At 36.0% G+C, this 18,784-nt stretch overlaps 4 protein-coding genes across 5 annotated transcripts; 2 read left to right on the top strand and 2 right to left on the bottom strand.

Moving 5' to 3' along the window:
- The first annotated feature begins 530 nt into the window (after window positions 1-530).
- On the top strand, window positions 531-11,435 carry LOC145972150 (nucleoredoxin). The gene is made up of 7 exons (XM_083100473.1): window positions 531-1,750; window positions 8,724-8,993; window positions 9,626-9,726; window positions 9,948-10,143; window positions 10,329-10,419; window positions 10,554-10,693; window positions 10,896-11,435. Exons 1-7 carry the CDS (start codon window positions 1,253-1,255, stop codon window positions 11,124-11,126), a joined length of 1,527 nt encoding a protein of 508 aa, XP_082956599.1. The 5' UTR covers window positions 531-1,252; the 3' UTR covers window positions 11,127-11,435.
- On the bottom strand, window positions 10,749-15,181 carry Cdc45 (cell division cycle protein 45). 2 transcript variants are annotated; one of them, XM_083100472.1, is made up of 9 exons: window positions 14,767-14,786; window positions 14,179-14,331; window positions 13,886-14,095; window positions 13,633-13,806; window positions 13,309-13,547; window positions 12,889-13,225; window positions 12,420-12,814; window positions 12,271-12,347; window positions 10,749-12,193 (listed from the first exon to the last, which is right to left on the bottom strand). In XM_083100472.1, exons 2-9 carry the CDS (start codon window positions 14,209-14,211, stop codon window positions 12,129-12,131), a joined length of 1,530 nt encoding a protein of 509 aa, XP_082956598.1. In that variant the 5' UTR covers window positions 14,212-14,331; window positions 14,767-14,786; the 3' UTR covers window positions 10,749-12,128. The 2 variants fall into 2 exon arrangements, with proteins under 2 accessions (XP_082956598.1, XP_082956597.1); XM_083100471.1 differs by lacking the exon at window positions 14,767-14,786 and adding an exon at window positions 14,822-15,181 and having other exon boundaries at window positions 10,750-12,193.
- A 544-nt stretch (window positions 15,182-15,725) lies between these two features.
- On the top strand, window positions 15,726-17,251 carry LOC145972154 (corrinoid adenosyltransferase MMAB). Its single transcript, XM_083100485.1, has 3 exons — window positions 15,726-15,964; window positions 16,134-16,503; window positions 16,577-17,251. The coding sequence occupies exons 1-3, from the start codon at window positions 15,885-15,887 to the stop codon at window positions 16,802-16,804; spliced, it is 678 nt and encodes a 225-aa protein (XP_082956611.1). The 5' UTR covers window positions 15,726-15,884; the 3' UTR covers window positions 16,805-17,251.
- Window positions 16,824-18,638, bottom strand: Sbds (SBDS ribosome maturation factor). Its single transcript, XM_083100484.1, has 2 exons — window positions 18,276-18,638; window positions 16,824-17,898 (listed from the first exon to the last, which is right to left on the bottom strand). The coding sequence occupies exons 1-2, from the start codon at window positions 18,404-18,406 to the stop codon at window positions 17,268-17,270; spliced, it is 762 nt and encodes a 253-aa protein (XP_082956610.1). The 5' UTR covers window positions 18,407-18,638; the 3' UTR covers window positions 16,824-17,267.
- Between the last annotated feature and the right edge of the window lie 146 nt (window positions 18,639-18,784).

The raw sequence follows: 18,784 nt of genomic DNA, 5'->3' as shown, positions 1-18,784 counted from the left end.
TATAATAATTAATAAATAATTGTTAATAATTAACGTAATTTGTGCACAAAGACATAATTTCGTGAAAAAATATGGCTATGGAATTAAAGTTAGTCGCAATATATATGTATAATCCTGTAATATAAAATATACACAACATATACATATATCTATGTACATACACACACACACGCATATATATGTTTATATTTATATATATCCAATAATTGTATATACATATATAAAATTTTGCATACAAAAAGGTTTAAAATAAATAAAAAAAATATCTCTATATTACTCGCTAAAGTGTATTTACAGTTTCGAGATTTTATATAAATTATATATAAATTTCAAAAATATATTTAACCAAATATTAATATATATATATAAATATTTACCTTTTCGAATACTATCCTTTTAAGAGTAATTTAAAAAATATTTTCTTTTTTCAATTTTGTCGTAAAAAATTTTTTATAATGAAAATAAAATATTTTAATTCTATCTGCTCTCTCTACTACGTGTGTGAGGAGGCATTCACCTAAATATACACCGAAAATGTACATTGAAAGAATAATAAATCTGCATGAAGGAATACTTTTAAATTAAATAACAAAAGAACAATATCTGTGTTTGCATCGATTTCTTATTAATGGTAGGAGAAAACAAGCAAACAGCAAAGATGAATATATCGCTCCAAAGTGGAAGCGAATCTTTATACTCGAATACTTAAAAATCTGTGTTTTGGTGCGGATAGCATCCTCCGGTAGAAGACGATTGGTTTTGGCGACCTCCTGGAAGTTATGCGAAAGCGGTTCCCAGGAGGTTGTCGTTTGCGGTTAGGATGCCACCGGTGTGGTTTAGCGGGTAGTCAGTTCGGCGGTGGATGCATCCCGACTGGAGTCCCGCACTACCCGAAGCCTCCCCCGGGGTGGAGGGTGTCCGTCAACAGGATTCCACACCGTTAAAAAAAAAAAAAAAAAAAAAAGAAGACGATTGGTTGCGCGATTCGGATGCGCTCGATCAGGTCGATCGTGTCCAAAGTCGCGCGAGTCAGCGAAATACAAATGAGCCGCGTCTCATCGTAAAGTTGGAGTAGGTAGGTAGGTAGGTACCTACCGGTAGGTATCATATATCGCGCCGTTTTCGCATCACGGTAGGTTGAAGCGACGTCAGATCCGTCAACCCCTTCTCCGCGGGAGGAAGACTCGTCGGCGGCCGGCGGCCGAAGCCGAAGGCGAAGCGGGCTCAGTCGCGTAGTCGCGTTGCGCGGAGCATGATGGCCGCGTGTGTCAACGAACGGGTGGTATCTACGGCGAATGCCGCCAAAAAGCCCACGTCCACGATCCAGGGCAAGCCCTTGTGCTGGCAGCACCGGCTGTTTGGCAAGCAGCTGGTGCGCTGCCAGGTTAACGACGCGAGAAAGTCGATCGAATCGACGACCGCGTCCCTCGTCCACGAGGATGGCCGGCCGGCCTGCGAGATCGTCGGCATGTACTTCAGCTTTGTGAATCCCGGTGCGACTTGCGACGATTTTACGCGTCAGCTGGTCGAGCTCTACGCAAACGTCAACGGCACGGACGACGGCGGCGGCGACGACGACGGCGGCGGCGGCGGCGGCGGCGGCGAGCGCGACAAAAGGAAGAGATTCGAGGTGGTACACGTGGTGCTCTGGAGCAACGTTACCGACGTGCTCGACTTCGAGGACAGCTTCCGCGCCCACGTAGCCGATCTACCTTGGCTCGTCGTGCCGAACCGAGATTACGAGAGGAAGGTAAAAATCAAATAATAAAAGATCTTTCTACGCACCTTCCTTCTTCTTCCTCCTCTCTTTCGTTTCTTCCTCCTCCGTCGCTCTTTTTTTTCCATTTAGTTTATATTGAAAAAAGATTTTAAAAAAAATTGATAATAGTAGCGTAATGTCGCTCGTTGACCAAATGGGCGTATAGACACGTCTGACCTCCTCCCACATATCACTGTGTTACAAAGCAACATTAGGTGTGAGGTCGGGATAGCTCGATGGTTTAGAGCAGTTGCCCGGAAAGCGAACGACTCCGGGTTCGATCCCCGATCCAGCCACTTGCACCTCACATATTTTTCTAGTCCACGAATATTGTTTTCTAGCCCTTCGGCACGTTCTTCACTTGGTCTACCAGGTCTGAAACAAGTGCGACAGTTTCATACTGACATGGTCTTGTATTCATAAAACTTGGTAATTTATCTTCCTCTTGTATCCATGGTTTTTCCTTGCTTTTAAGTAATTCCAACGGTTCTTGCACTGCTTTGAGGTTTTTTTCTTTAAAAAGTGTGATACATATGGCCAATTTTCCCCGTATTTTTTCACAATACCTTTAAACATTTTATCCTATAAATATATATTTTTTAATATTATATAAAATTATTACACACACACATACAAACCTTTTTTTATGGATATATAAAATTGAGAACGTGGTCGGTCGCATGCACTTGATACTCTGGAAATGTATTATCTCCGATCTCCTTACTACTCTTTATTACGGTTTTTCTCGGTACGCGTTATCGTCGTTGTTGATAATAGAATGCAAAGGGAATATTGCGATAAAGAAAACTACGAAAGTGTAATTTGCAAGTATGGCCTGACGTGTGAATATAATTGGGCGTGAAAAGGAGCGATACTTGAAGTACATTAAAGTTTCTCATTATTTGATTACTCGATTTTTATTGCACGTGTAATCCGCTAATGCATCTTATCTCGAACCTTCTTTGCCTCGAGAGAAAATTTAGATACATATCGAAGAATATTTGCACGTAATACACACACAATTTTATATCTGAGAAACACGTGTGAAAAAAGTGTAACTCTACGATAGAACGACATTTTATGAAATTTCGTATCAATGTTTGACGAAATTTATCGTTATAAACGAGATTTTTTTCGATATAAGCCGGTGTTTATACATCTCGGCTAATATGTCATTGCATATGCATTTCAATAATTAATTTATAAGAACAATGCTTTTTATCCAATGAATCCGTTTTTCTTTTCTAATTATGTTTGCGCGCTATCTATTATATGATTTTTATTTTATTTACATCGGCCAGTGATTTATATCTCGACTCGATATTTATTTACGTTCTTTTAATTTAATTTAACGTTGAAAAGGATCCACGGAGGATCCCGTCGAAACATTTGTTCAATTATGTTTTTTAACACGTTCTCATTTTTAATTATTACGCACCATTTACCGCGCCTAGGGTCCAATGGCCCTTCTTTTTTTCTTCTTCAATATGATCGAAATATATTTAGTCGAAACTTTGCGGGTTCAACATTTCTTAGGATAAAATTTATTTCGCGCATAGTTTGCTTTTACATGTATAAATATTATTTCTCGTGTCGCGTATATTTACTAATGCAATACATACATATACGTATGCACGTATATAAATAATACGTGTGATACTTTTGAAATGTTTCGAATATTATTTGAAACTCTGGACTACTTTATATTTTATTCAACTAGGGTACTTTAGATTCATCGATGTTTATAATAGGGATGTACACAGAGGACAATATATACAATATATTTAATTGCTCTCAATTGCGGAGAGGCCGTAACGATAAGCGCTTTAGCTATAATCAACGTCAAGTAGCATCGTGATTGGCCCTCGCTCATTAATTCTATGTTTAAATCGCTTTTGAGAGCGTCTCGCTGCAATCACAAATGCTTTGTGAGAGTTTCATTAACAATAAGAGATAAGATTACTTAATTAAAACTTGAGAAAGATTAGAGATCAATTTCATTCGAAAAAGCCTATCGAGGACTCGTTTCACCGAAAAGAAAGATTCACCAATAAAATTCTATATATATATATAATTAAATTTATTTTAAAAAATATATATAAAGTTACCAATATTATACATAAGATAAATCAATATCATTTTACGAGAAAATGTTGCTCGTTTTAGTATAATAATACTTAGAATTAGTAATAATATTCTTAATAATACTCGCGCGCGATCATCGTATGCATAGTTTAAAATTATTTTCGTCCGCTGAGTCGGCTTTGATATAAAAATAATTAATCGCGCTCTATTTTGCGCAGGATTATATGTTTTTTCATTTCGACAAAAATCTCGATCGATGAAATGACAAAAAGGCACGTATGCTTATCGACCCGACTTTTTCGCGCCCATGCATCTTTGATGGTCCTCCATCCCTCCATCCCTCCATCCCTTTATCCCGAGAGGACACTCGCGCGCGGTTGACACACTCCGTGAATAAGGCGTCTCTGGGAGGACCGTCGCCCGTCGCCCGTCGCTTCAACGCTTTAATCAGCGAGGTTGCTCATAGCTCGGACGTTCTAAATCGCTTCGTAAGAAAGCTCGCTCGCTTTTTTTGCCCGAGAGCAACGTTAACGAGAAAGCCGCGTCGTGAAAAGAGAAAAAGAATCGAGTAAACGACTGGGAGCCTTCTATTCTAAACACACGGTCGACCCATATCTTCTTCAAATAGCGTTCTCGTTCCCTCCACACCATCCTCCATAATGAAAGGAATCGAAAGAGGAGAGACGAAACAACTATACGAACTGTATGAACGTATGTTTCTTTTCCTTCGCGTGAGTTTGTACACGCACGAGTTCGTTCGTGAAAAATAAAGCGTGAGCCACGGCTGTATCTTTGGAATGTCTGAAAGTCTAAACGAAAGTTGCGAAACTTTGAATTCTTTTCTCTCTCTTTCTCTCTTGTTCGCTTTCTCTTTGCGTGAATAATTGTCGTTGCTTTAAATATTGATTAGAGAAATTTTTGATTTTAAATGATACATTAATGGACTTTAATCTGTATTTGTTCAGTTATATTACATCAATCGAAATATACGATAACGAATCGATAAATAACCGTGTAACATAAATCCCGAAATCGCTATTTAATTTTAAACAAGTTTCACTTTATCAAACGATAATTCGAAGAGATGCATTGTTATAATTAGAAAATAATGCTTTTCGTCGTCGTATAAATATCGTCTGATTCTGCAAACACGTGTAAACTCATACTCGTAGAGATCCAAGGGAGAAAATCTTATTATTATTTCATGCGGATGGTCGCGGTTTTGTTTTGCATTTCGTTTCATTTCATTTTTTCTTTTTTTTTTTACCTCGTTGCATGCCTATGAATTGTGCACGATGTGGACTATTAGCCCGTGGTCAAAAGGAAAGTGGCGAATGTGCAAATTGTTCGCGCGAAAGGTCGTCCCTATGTTTGTAAGAGTTTGTAAAAACGAATCTCACGACAGCAAACTTTTGAGCCACGCTATCGTCGTGTATCAACCTTTTCCTACAATATAAAGCTTCGTTATAATCGAATATTTTTGCGCACGAGGATTCATAAATACGTAACGAATAAACAAATGAATTAAAAAAATATCTGTCGTATGTATCTGGCCACATTCTATAAACGTGCATTTTAGAAATTTTGGCTTTGTTTGCGTAAATTGCTCCGGTTAATTTCGCGTCGAAATGATTAATCGAAAAATTACTTTCGTCGAAATAACTGAAAATTCCTCAAGAAATTATAACATAAGCTTAGATGTAGTAGATACATGGATATGTATGAGCTAAAAAAACTGCAATTTAAAAAGTTGACGCGCGCGCGCGTCATCTTAAATGAATACTTAACATTATGAATATATATATATATATAAACATCGCGGGAAATTATGATTTTTATCATCGTTGTTCATTATCGATCGCTAGTCGATTACTGTTGAATGACTCGACAAAAACGGGAAGAAACCTATTTTTTAAATATTTCAAATTTATTATTATTTTTCCCAGAAACGGAAAGAAAAGGCATCTTTCTCTTTCTTTCTCCTTTATTCTCAAACTTGGGAAAACAAAAATTGGTAAATCCCACAAGATCGCCATAACGAGCCGCTCACACGCGACTATTTTCGCTTATCTGCGAGCGTGAGCAGCGTAGACAACGGGGAGCGCACGAAGGGAGAACACGCAGTCGTCGTCGTCGTCGCGACGAGCGTATGGGCGTCGGGCGTCGGGCGTCGGGCGTCGGGTTAGATATGCGATCTGTATACATTCCGGAGACGATTGAACGCGTGCAAACCAATCAAGAGTCAAAAGTAATCTCTGTTTTGTCCCCCTCTTTCTTCCTCTTTCGCCCTCGCGTTTCTTTTTTAGTCGCGTATTTTCGCTTTCAGTCGTATGAGGAATTTTGTCGACGAGGAAACGAGAGTAACGAGAGCGAAAGAGATGCATGATGCAATGTCGCGATGGTAAAAAACGTAGACGATTCAAATACTCGTCCGTTTAGATCGCATCGTGTTTAGATATTTTTATAAAAATGAGAAATGTATTTTCGCTCGCGTAAAGAAATGAATCGATCTGAAATATAAAATTGCAAAATAAGTACGAGCGATGTTTTTCATATCGAATAAACCAGGGAGAGAGAGAGAGAGAAAGAGAGAAAATTATAAGGTAAAATTATACATCTTTTGCAAATTTCTGAATCTCTCGAAGAGCGAGAAAGAGAGAGAGAGATAGAGAAAGAGAACTCGTATCGATCCTTTCCTTTGGAAATTCTAGCTCCAAGTCTAATAACGTAGGGAAGGAATATTATGTCGCCGAATGTACGGACCAGAGACGAGGGAAATAACGATAGCGCACCGTCCGTCGTCGAGAGCGGTAGCAACTAGCAACGCGAGCGAGGGAGGACGCACCACCGCACCACGCGTTATCGACCGCTCGAGAGGCTGCGAGGGGTGAGCGCGAACCTCGCGTCCTCGCGTCCTCGCGTTCGTAGGCACCACGTGACGCGGTGGAAGCGAACGGGACGGCCGCGCGGGAAATATACGAAGGGACGAAGCCTCGACGGCGACCCTTCGCGCGCGCGGCCGACCTTCTCTCCTTCCGCCTTCCGCCCTCGTGTGTTTAAGTACCTCGCGCGATAACGTACGCGCTTAGCTTCGCCATACCCACCTACGGACCCTTCTCTCGCCTTACGCCTCTTCTATCCATCCTCTCCACCCCCTCTCCCCCTTTCGCCCTTTATGAGCGACCGTAACCCGTAACGGAGCATCCCGCGTGATACGAGAAATCGCCCGGCCCGATCCTCCCCCTCGAGATATCGAACTGCGGGGTCGCGCGGTCCGGGGGGACGGCCGACTTAATGCAGTTTCGAGAAAAGGGACGGAATGGGAGTGGAGGAGGATAAATTGGAAGGTTTAGACCTCCGCGCGCGATTCCGCTCTTGCTCGTATTATAACACCTCAACACCGAGACGGTCTTTGCGGATCGGCGAATTTAATCAGCGATATATATAAAATTGGGAGGGAGGATTGTAAATATCAATATTTCTATATCCTAAATATCGATATTTCTATATCAAAAAATATATCTTGTTCGATAATGTTAGATGGTTACAAATTTCAGTCTCTTCTCAATCGAATGAAAATATAATATTCTGATGTTTCTCTATTTTTCGATACGTAGAAAAAAATATAGTAAAATATCTAAAAAAATATATAATACACACACACACACACACACACACACATATAAATTAATGGGAGATTTTTTAAAAATTAATGAGATGCAAGGATCGTTATCGTTATCGTCAACTTGATGACGGTTGAAATAGCGAGAGAATAAAAACAAAAAAATTCGAGGAGATAAATTAGATTAGAGGTGTGGGAAAAAAAGTTTTCTATTAAAGTTGCCGTTAATGATGCACATTATTCGCAAAAAGATGTATAGGGACTATTCATATACATATATTATTCATATACATATCTTATCTTAATTAAACGTGCGATATATATTTCTTCTTTTATACATTTCTTTTCTATAAAAAAAACATACTAATCATTTCTCTAATATGAAAGTCACATGTAATATGAAACAGGAATTAATAATATTTTAACATTAAATATTAAAGAAAATCATATTATGTATATTGATACACACGAGTCATGTATGAAATTAATTTGCAATTTGTTCGGATGATTGGAAATTTGTGTAATTAATGCACAATGCGATATTATTTGCAAAACATGATAACATAATACAATATATATATATATATACTTATCTCGTTCTACTTTTTGCCTAATTTCCATCCACATATGCAGTTCTTATTCTTATTACTTCTCGAGTTAACATTATCGGCATATTGCTCGCATCATTGATATAACTCTGCGGTAATTCACGGCTTATTGCTTTGTAGTCTCTGGAGAAATGTGCTTTTAGCGCATCTTGTTCATTGGTATTATTGAGCGAGACCATTAATTTTTCAATGGCCCGATATTTAATTTAAATATCCACACTAGTTATTAATTTTATGTTAAGCAATATAAAATTAATATTAATCAATACATAATTAATATTAATTATATTAAGCAATATTATTAATTAGCTGCCTAATTACATTAAACGATATAAATTATAAATTTATTATTAAAATATATTATTAATTATCTACCTAATGTAATATATTAAACAATATCATATCTAAGTTATATAATTCGATGGCACAAATGAAAAATATTGTAACTGGATTTTTTAACAATTGTATATTTTTCAATAATATCTTTCCAGAGTCCATTAACAAAAATTGTTATGTCTCCAAGAAAAATAAAAAATTTTATTTATCTGTCTTACTCAAAATAAATTGCAATTTTACAATCACAATATTTTTCATTGTTTGCATTGTTTCGTCGAATTACGCAGATTATTAATCTTTGTGTTTTTTTCAGACCAGGTTGACTCGAAGGTATCGGATAAAAGCAGGCGTACCGACGTTGATCCTGCTGGAGGGCTCCAACGGCTCCGTAGTGACAAGAGGAGGCGTCGAACGAACCATCGCTGATCCCACCGGCTTAGAATTCCCTTGGAGACCTCCGCACCCAAAAGCGGCCCTTGAAGATGGACCTCTCCTGCCTTGCGGTGCACGCGATAGCAACGAACCCATGTTGCACGAAGAACTCCGCTATTGTTACAAGGGGGTTTACTTTAGCGCGCATTGGGTAAGGAGCGATTCTAAAATTATGTAAATGTTAGAATTATGCTCAATCGCAATACAATATTTCATTGCTTTTCGTGATAAGTTTAATTCTTAAACAAAAATATGTGTATCTTGAGAAAAATATTTTATTAATTAATTTGTATAAAGCAAATTGTATGTAAATCTACGATTGATCGATGGGAGCGAGGAAGTTGATTTTTATAAAATTATTAATTTTATTTTCATTGATTACTACATATATTATGTACTTCATATAATGATATAGAAGAGATAAGCGAATACAATTTCTTGTATTACATTTTTAAAAGGGCTTTAAAAAAAATTCTTATATTTTTGGATATCAAGACAAATAGATAATAATATATCTTTTTTATTTAATTTTAAATATACATTTTAACAAAATATTAATTTAATGATAAATTACAAAAACATTTAAACGTTAGAAAGAGTAATATTGAAGAAAAGGTTTTTTAAAGAGGAGATCAATTTCGTATTCTACTTATAAATCACAACATATCTCGAGTGGATACGTTAATTTAATCTACATATTTCTGATATTGCAAACATAAATATTAATTACACATTTCATGTTCAACAATCATCTTAAAATTATATTGTCTACTTTTCATTTAGTGTCCACCTTGTAAAGCATTTACTCCGCAACTTGTGGATACGTATCAGCGAATTCGGGAGAGAGGTGGAAATTTCGAAGTGATTTTTGTAAGTTCGGACAGGTAAGTTTGTTTGTGGGATTGATTATACTCTCGTACTTCTCCTCCGTGTATATGTATATGTGTTTCATAGATCTCTCTTTTTAAAATATCTCATTTTATTCCAACACATATTTCTTTGCCTTGTTATTCGACTGATTCCTCCGTGTACTTATCATTATATCCATAGTTCTTTTGTTTTCTTCTCTTTTGTAAAAGATTTCAATTGTGCGTTTTTATTCTAGGAGCGAGGACTCTTATAATGTGTACACGGAAACAATGCCTTGGCTAAGGATACCTTTCAATCAAGAAGAAAGACGTCGAAAATTGGCAAGGGCTTTCGATGTTCAAGCAATACCGACTCTAGTCATTCTGGATTCTCGCGACAACATAATCACTCTAGATGGGCGCACCGAATTGATCGAAGATCCAGAAGGACTGGTAAAGTTTTCAACATAATTTTCAAATTATTATATTAAAACGTTATTGTAAATGATTTTCTATTGAAAAAATAAAGATGTTTTATATATATTAAAATTTGCCAAAAATAATAAAGAAAATAGCATTTTATCCCTCTGAATATTTGCAATTATTGAGCTTCTAAACGGAAGAAAATCTTTTTATAGAATTTTCCCTGGACAAATAGACTGGTGAATATTTTAACAGAAAAATATGCTACGTCATTACACGATGCTCCAGCCATTATCTTGTTTGTCGGCAAGTATACAAATGAAATATACCATGTATATGTACATACATATACATTTACGTGCTATTCAAAAAGAAATTATAAAATCTGCTAAAAGAACCAGATTGTATATTGTCTAATCTTTTCCTATAATATTTTACAGAAGGAGAAGATTATGAGATTCAATTCGGGGAAAGTGTACTATTACCAGCTGCACAAGCATATAGAAGGGATCAGCCCGATTATGATCCAAATTATGATGATCCTGAGGATGATATGTTGCAGTTTTATATAGCTTTAGATGTAAGTATACATATATGCATGAGAAAGTAAGTTAAGTGTAAATTAAATATATGTAAATATAATTTGTCTCAATGTTCATAAGGATTCAAAGAATCAAATTTTATAATTATATGTGATTATTGTGTATATAAAATTATATACAAATCGTAAATATATAAAATATCTATAAACCAAGTACATTTAACGATTTTTTTTGACGCAGTGCGAAACGTCCGACATTCTTCGTGAATTCATTGGTTTGGATGATGCGGTACCTCTTTTGACCGCGATAGATATTCCACGAGGAATATATGTGGTGATGGAAGACGGCGCCGAAATTTCCGTGGACTCTGTACAACAATTTGTTGATAAATTTCTCGACAACAAATTACCGATAAATAAAATAACGGCAGTGCATAAAGCATCAAAAACAAATGAACATGTGCCAGCTTAAGGCATATTAGTGTATAATTTAGCATAAAGCATAAAATTTGTACTTGTCAAATGTTAGGAGATTGTTCGAATGTCGAAAAAAATCTCTTTAATCTTTCTTTTTTACTCCTATCTCTGTGATACCGTCGCTCTTTACGTAGACAAAAAAAGGAGTCACACATAAAAAAATGTACTTGTTCTTGCATAATTCTTTGCAAAAAAGTAACCAAAAAATATGTATTATACAGTAGCCATAAATAAATCGATCAAATTGTATTTTTAAGTGTACGCACACGAATACGTTAATAAATTATATATTACTTAATACCGAGTGAGCGCATTACAAGTCTTTTTAACTAGGAAATAACTTTTTCACTGTTGCAGCTTTTAATATCAATCACACATTATATTTATGTTGTACAAATATTTGAAGATTTAATACAATATCTATATATATTTTGTGACACTTTGTGCATATACACATTTTTTTATTCCGTAAATTTACTTTGCAGATGATGATGTTGAACATTATATCAATTGTCTGATATAAGCGCAAACATAATTTTATTTATATCTTTTTTTATTCACACTTTTTTTCGAGTTCTTCTTTTTTATAAAATTATTTAATCCATTATGTCTCTTGAATTAATAATAAAAGCGTTATTGGAATAGAGTGATTTTTTATGCTTTTTTTTTTTTAATATACTTATTGTTGTATCCTAGCAATTTTTATACAACACACTAGCACACACACACAAAGTTGATTATTACATTTATACAAAGTCATTGATTTCACACACATATCAAAATCCTAATTTATATATTAAATATTTCACAATTATAAAGCTACTGCCGTCGCTGGTTAAAAAATGTACAATAAGAGTTTGCGTTTTTAAGAAAAGGCACTATAACGTCATGAATAATAAAGTGCATTTAATTATTTTAATAGTCGCATTAGTTAAAAATTTCATTAATGTTATTGCCATACTGTTTGTCTCTAATGATTATACAATTATGAGAATTATCATGCAAGTAGTGCTGCCAAAGCATCAAGAAACTTGGGTCTTTCCTCGATTTTCAGTCTTATTACTGCAAAGAAGAAAAATGTTAAATATAATGAGATGTGTGCCAATTTATACAGATTACAAATTTTATTTTATACATACTTGTACTATCAAAATAGTCTGGTTCGATGTAACAATTTTTATTTTTTGCAGTTTGCTCGAATGCTTTTCCAAATAAACTGTAAAAAATACATAGTTAAATATCTCTCTCTCTCTCTCTTTCTCTCATATTTCGTCCATATATATATTACCTTCTGGGTTGATCTTCACAAACTGGTGGTATACCAACAAGAAGACATGATCCTTCCTCCGTGCTAAATACTGCAGAGGCCACAAGAGGCCATTCAGAAGCACGCCTATTTCTCGAAGAACTTACATACGCTTTGAGAGCAAATTGAGCTAGCATAATCAAGGGATGAGGATGTGCGAATAAATAAGTGTCTATATTCCCATCTGGCACATTGAGATACAAAAAGGAACCAAAATTCTTTACTTGCTTAGCTTCCAGTATACTCTGTGCAGTTTTAAAGATATTGTGAAGCATAAGCTTTGCCTTTTCTATCCCACTTTCTAAAATATCCTTTTTTGTGCGCGATAAACAGTCTAGCGCGTCTAAAAAGCAACGCTGTGGTTGTCTATCCTTTGTCTGTAAATACATAGTAACTTATACATTAGACAAAATATTAATATATACTGCATTTAATATAATTGCTTACTTACTGTAGAATCCAGTAAAGCCAACATGGCATATACCATGTCTGAAGCGCAATATTTAAAACGATAACCATATTGAAGAGTAAAACTGGTGCCAATAATGCTGTTGACATTATATTTGCCAGCTAATTTTTCAACCATTTGCCTAAATTCTTGTCTAAAAGTAAGATCCATTGCACGAAACAATTGTCTGGATTGCACTAGAGGTAAACCCATTTCTGCTAAAACTTCTTTCAAACGTTGTTCTCCTCTAATGGACCAAAGACGTAACGATACCGCAGTCGACATTGAATATTTTAAGCTAGCTTCAACAGTCCAATGACGATATAATGCGAGTTGTAAACTATTCGCTCTCATTAAGGAATTAATACATTTGCCAGATTTTTGTATATTAAATTAAAAAACTATTTATCACATAAAGGATACTCTTTGTCATAAGTAACTTTAACAATGCTTTGCTGCTGTTGTTGCTTATCAACATCGATGCCTTGCCTATGTGTTAATCTGGAAACGTGAGCTTGAAGAGAACCTTCTTCAAGAACAGCTATTCTTGACTCTATCTTGGTAAGAATCGACTGTTCCGTCGAGCCAACTATAGCCCACCATGCCATATCTAAATTATCTTTTGACATATTCCAAGCCATCTCAAATACTACTGTCGCACTCTGACAACAAAAAAGATGGTATGTTTTAAACATTAATTTTAAAAAATTTTTATATATTATCGAAACAATTAGTTATAATGCATACCGATTTGCCATAATAACTGTATTGTAAATAATTGAAAAGAATCGTCTCCCTATTTTCAACCCATTTCCTTCGTTCGCTTCTCCTTAAAATGTCCTCTTCATTCAATCTTCGTCTTTTACTTTGTCTGTTTTCACTTTCATTATCAGATTCCTCGTTTGCATCCTCTTCATCCGACTATATATACATAATTAATCAGAATTGTGTTGAAAAAATTGTTAAACATTTGTGTGACATTTTACATCAAATTACATACGCTATCATCTCGAAATATATCATTATATTCTGGAATTTCATCGTCTTCATCGGGTTTACCAAGAATACATATTTGACTTTCCGAATATATATTGCATAAATCGTAAGGCCTATGACTGTCAAGAATAAAAAAAATTACGGATTCATCCGGTCGAAGTAATTCCACTAAATCTAGAGTACCACCACAGTTTATCATTACAACATTCTTTATCTGAAAGAAGAACAATTATCTCCCTTAGAATAATTATCAATTAATGGAACATGTAATAATACATACAATTGGGTAGCCATTACCTCTTCGCAATTTTCATCAAATGCATTTATCATATCCTGAATGCCTCGGACAGGTACAAGAGTATATATTATGTGATCATTTTTAAGAAGTTGTTGTAATATTCTACAGGCACAGATTGCATCGATATCAAAATTCACCAGAAGTAAACACCTCTAAATTAGGAGAATTAATTAGATATTTAATTAAATAACATTCGAGCCATATTTTTAAATTTCGACTATATAATATTAATAAATGTGACAAACGCAAAGGGAAAACTATCAGTTATATAAAAGTATATCCAACAGATAATAATGATTCACTCGATAAATTATACACTGTGTTTGTCACATTATCGCATATTCTTAATATTCTGCTCGCAATATTCCGCTTTTTATCTCAAATCAAAAGAAGAGTACTTATATATATACGCGATCCGATAATCTAATCGCTCCAAAAAAAAAAAAAATTATGTAAAACAATAATCTACATAGGAACAAAAGATGATCGTAAAAAAACACCCGACAAGCCGCATTATTGTAAATAAGCTAAAATAATTCTAGAGAGAATTTGAGAAACGAGCGTGTAAGGAACGTCGCGGATGTAACCTATATGAAAGACGCGGAAGACGTTATCGCGTCCCAAAATGAAGCAGCGACTCACGCTTCTTTGTATCACATCGTAGAAATCCTTCTGTAGATTCGTCACGAACATGTTGCGACCGTTTACGACGCGCGTAACATTGCAGGTTTTGCGAGACGCTTTCGCACGAAGGTCTCGGCATGGGCGATTTAGCGCGAAAATCCAAACCCACGGGATCACAGGGTGTTCGGTTGCGCGCGACGACGACGACGACGACGACAGGCCCGCAACCGTCACCGTCGCGTCGACGGCAGGTTACCTCCATAACTCGAGATCCGATATCTACCTACGCGCGAGCGAGACCGAGTCTTGATATTTTCGATCGATTCACGTGCGATCACCCGTGTCCGCGCAGATTTTATAAACGCCAGAAACAATGGTCAATAGTTTTTCATAACAATTTGTAAACAATGCTACTGTAATCGATAACGGATTCGAGACTAATCGAATCACGTTCGATTCGACGCACTCGTTTGGCTACGTTCCACCTGGCGATCACGACGCTCGTGAAATCGCGTCATTCTTGTCGTTCACCGAAAGTTGAACAAAGACGGACGATGCCCGAGAGCGTTGAGCTCGTCAAGTGAAACGTGATTAAAGATGTTATCTTTTTAATGCGCGCGCGCGCGAATTTATTTGCAGTCCCTAAAAATTTCTCTTACAACGAAAGAAATATTTGAGCGTTAGAGAGAGAGAGAGAGAAAGAGAAAGAGATGAGTGTAGAAAGAGCGAGCAACGTAAACTTTATATCATCGACAATGATGTTTATTTTTGATAGTAATGGTACAATTATATACACTCGAGAGTCCAAAGAGAAAAGCGTCAAAGTCCATTCTGTACATTTCCAAATATTTTTCAATTTTTTTCCCCACTTTTCTCTGTTGAAAAAAACCTCTCTGAATGCAAAGCGCGAGATTGATCACGCTTCATTCGCGAGACGAGATGCATCGCGCATCGCGTCGATCGCGGCATTCTTCATGGCGACGTTACTGATTTCGGTTCGTGTCACTAGCGACCGTGAAAATATCGACGATTAACGCGTATCGCGTTAATAAGATTGATTAAATCGCGATCGAAGCTCAAGATGGAATTAATCCGAAGCGTATGGAGAAAGTCTTCTTTTGTGTACAAAAGCGGCGCGCAGTGTTTAACTTTGAGACACAGGTGTATACCATTTAAATCCTCTTGTAACCTCAAAATATGTCGCGCATGAATCATATATTACGTTGTAATCGAATAACAAATAGGTATAACGCGTCGCGCGTTGGACGATAAAAATATTTCATTAAAATTAAATCAACTGTCAATTTACTCGACGATGACATTGTTTCAGCGGCACTACAACGTCAAACGTAGCCGAGGTAGCGGTGTTCTCACGGGACGGGGACTCTGGATTGACAATCACAGATGCCGGAGACACGAAGCCAAAGGACGATAGGATCTTCAACGCTCTCGGAGCGACCGACGAGCTGTCCTCTTACATAGGATTGGCGAAAGAATTCGCCTGCGATGGAAAGGTCGAACATCCGTACGTCGATAAGCTTAAGAGAGTGCAAATGATCTTGGTCGATCTAAACCACGCCATATCCAAGTCGGTGCCTGGGAAGACCAGATCTTTCGAGAGCAAGCATACCAAAGACCTCGAAGAGTGGATTCTCGAATATGCGAATCAACTGCCTCCTCCGGAAGATTATATCATTCCAGTAATTATTTAGATATTATAAAGATTTTGACATATTTTTATTTCGTTAACTCGATCCAATATTCTTACATTAGGGTGGTGGAAAAGCATGCGCTTCCTTACACGTTGCACGAACAGTATGTAGGCGTGCGGAGAGAAGTATTACAACTCTAGTGCGAGACGGCGCTCTGGATAAAGAGGCGCAAACATATTTGAATAGATTATCAGACTTCCTGTTAACAGTGTCACGCATCGCGGCCAAATGTGATCAACGTACGGAAAATATTTATATTCCACGAGCAGAAGTGATGGAGGAGAAATAAAAGGACTGAGATTTAGAAATTTTTGTAGGATCTACAATGATTTTTTTTTTGCACCGAAAATGTATAAATAGTTTATAGCTATATATGGCGATTAAAGTATACCTATAGAGAATTACTAAACATCCCAACACTGGAATTAATTGCTTCCTGTTTTCAAATCTTTGTGTAAAGTTTGTCGTTTATCAAACTATATATATTTTGCAGCGACTGGATATCTATTGCGGTACATATATCTTAAATTGACGGTTTCAAACGATAAAATTATAAATAGAAAAAAAGTGCACTGCGTGTAATTGTTATAGTTGCAATCTCAAAAAAAAATGTTGCAGTTTTACCAGTCAGAATATATCGTGAGAAAGATACTAGCTGTATGACGTATATATATGTAGATAAAATTTACTCGAATAAGACTTGTAAATATACAAATGGAAATGATTTTAACAACCATATTGTTCTTTACTATTTACGTTAAGAGTTCTTCTCCTTCGATTACTTCATTTAAATTAACTAATTCTAATAAAGCGGTACCCTTTGTTTCCGATCGTACCGATTCATCTATTCCTCTATATTGACCTGGATCGATTAAGCAAATAATCGTTAATGATCCGTTTTCCCATTTCTCTGTTTCCATTTTAGTTATAAATTTAATGATTTTGTCCTTTAATTTTCTCGCTTCTTTTTCTGAAATAACAATCCTGAGTCTCATTTGGGCACGTTCCAGAGGCATCACCTCTTTCAATTGCGATATGACATCCAGCGCCTGTTGTTTGGCATTTCGATTAGGTTTGACGGAAAAATGTATTTCCTCTCGCATGGCGTTCTCGATCATAGAAACTGGATATGGATGTTTAGTTTCTGGATTTATACACTTGCTGGCGACAGTCGTGGCAATATCTTTGAACATGGAGTCTAATGCTAAATGCCTTTCTTTATCGGAAACTTGAAGTTCACCATTTGCAAGAATCTGTTTGCATATTTCAGTCTGATCGTCGATACCAAAAGCTTTTACGAGATCTTCCTTCTTTGCCACCTGACCCTTTGATACATTAGTGAATATTGTATGCGTTTGCAGTACTTCATCGATGTCTTTCTCCCTAAAATATATTTCACATAGAAATAATAAATACAATGCGCGTATTACATTAAGTTTTGCAATTGGATGATAAAAAAAGATACTTTGAAAAGCAGCAGACTAGAGATAAACAATGCGCTACGACTTAATCTTGGATGACGATTCGATAAACATTAATGAAAAGATATAGAGAATGTAAACTATTGTAATAAATAAAAAAGAAAAAAGAAAATGAAACAAGACTTTCTCATAGATAAAATTGTTAAGATTATATAAGCAAATATTAATTTTATAAGGATAATAATCTTTTATGCGAACATTTAAAAGAAAAGAAGTGATACATGTATACATAGATGGATATCTTTATCGGTCTATTTATCATCGACACTTGATACTTACAATTTATTTCTCCAGGATATTACTTTATTCTTGTAACAGGCAATTTCGAATCGCTTGCCACCCTTTTTCACGCGAACGACAGCAACGTTCGTCAGTCTTATTTGATTCGTCGGTGTAAATATTTTCGACATTTTTCAAGCGAATTCTAGAAAATCGATCCAACGTGGTCAACGTATCGGCTATTTCGAAATATCTATCTATCGATAAAAAAAAATCTCGTTTCTCTCGTCTATTTTTATTTACACTTTACTTTGAGAGATGTTGCAAACACTATTACATTAAATTACGCGACTCACACGCGTGACGAATCAGTTGACTCGCACATCGCATGCATGCAATGAGAGAAACAGCTGATTTAAAACAACGAAAGACTATAGTTTACGTGACGTACACTATAGATTTTCAATACTGGCAGTGAATATTGGAACGCAGCCTCAGAGTTGATCGGAAGATGTTCAAAAATTCTACTCGTGGCGTAAAATAGCGTTTAATTGACCAATCAGGAGCGA

The sequence above is a fragment of the Camponotus vicinus genome, unplaced genomic scaffold, assembly GCF_025532165.1.
Source record: "Camponotus vicinus isolate PSW18456_S1 unplaced genomic scaffold, iyCamVici1.0 SCAF_5, whole genome shotgun sequence".
Taxonomy (NCBI): domain Eukaryota; kingdom Metazoa; phylum Arthropoda; class Insecta; order Hymenoptera; family Formicidae; genus Camponotus; species Camponotus vicinus.
The sequence above is the reverse complement of the archived record's forward strand: the minus strand, read 5'-3'. Positions and strand labels throughout refer to the sequence as shown.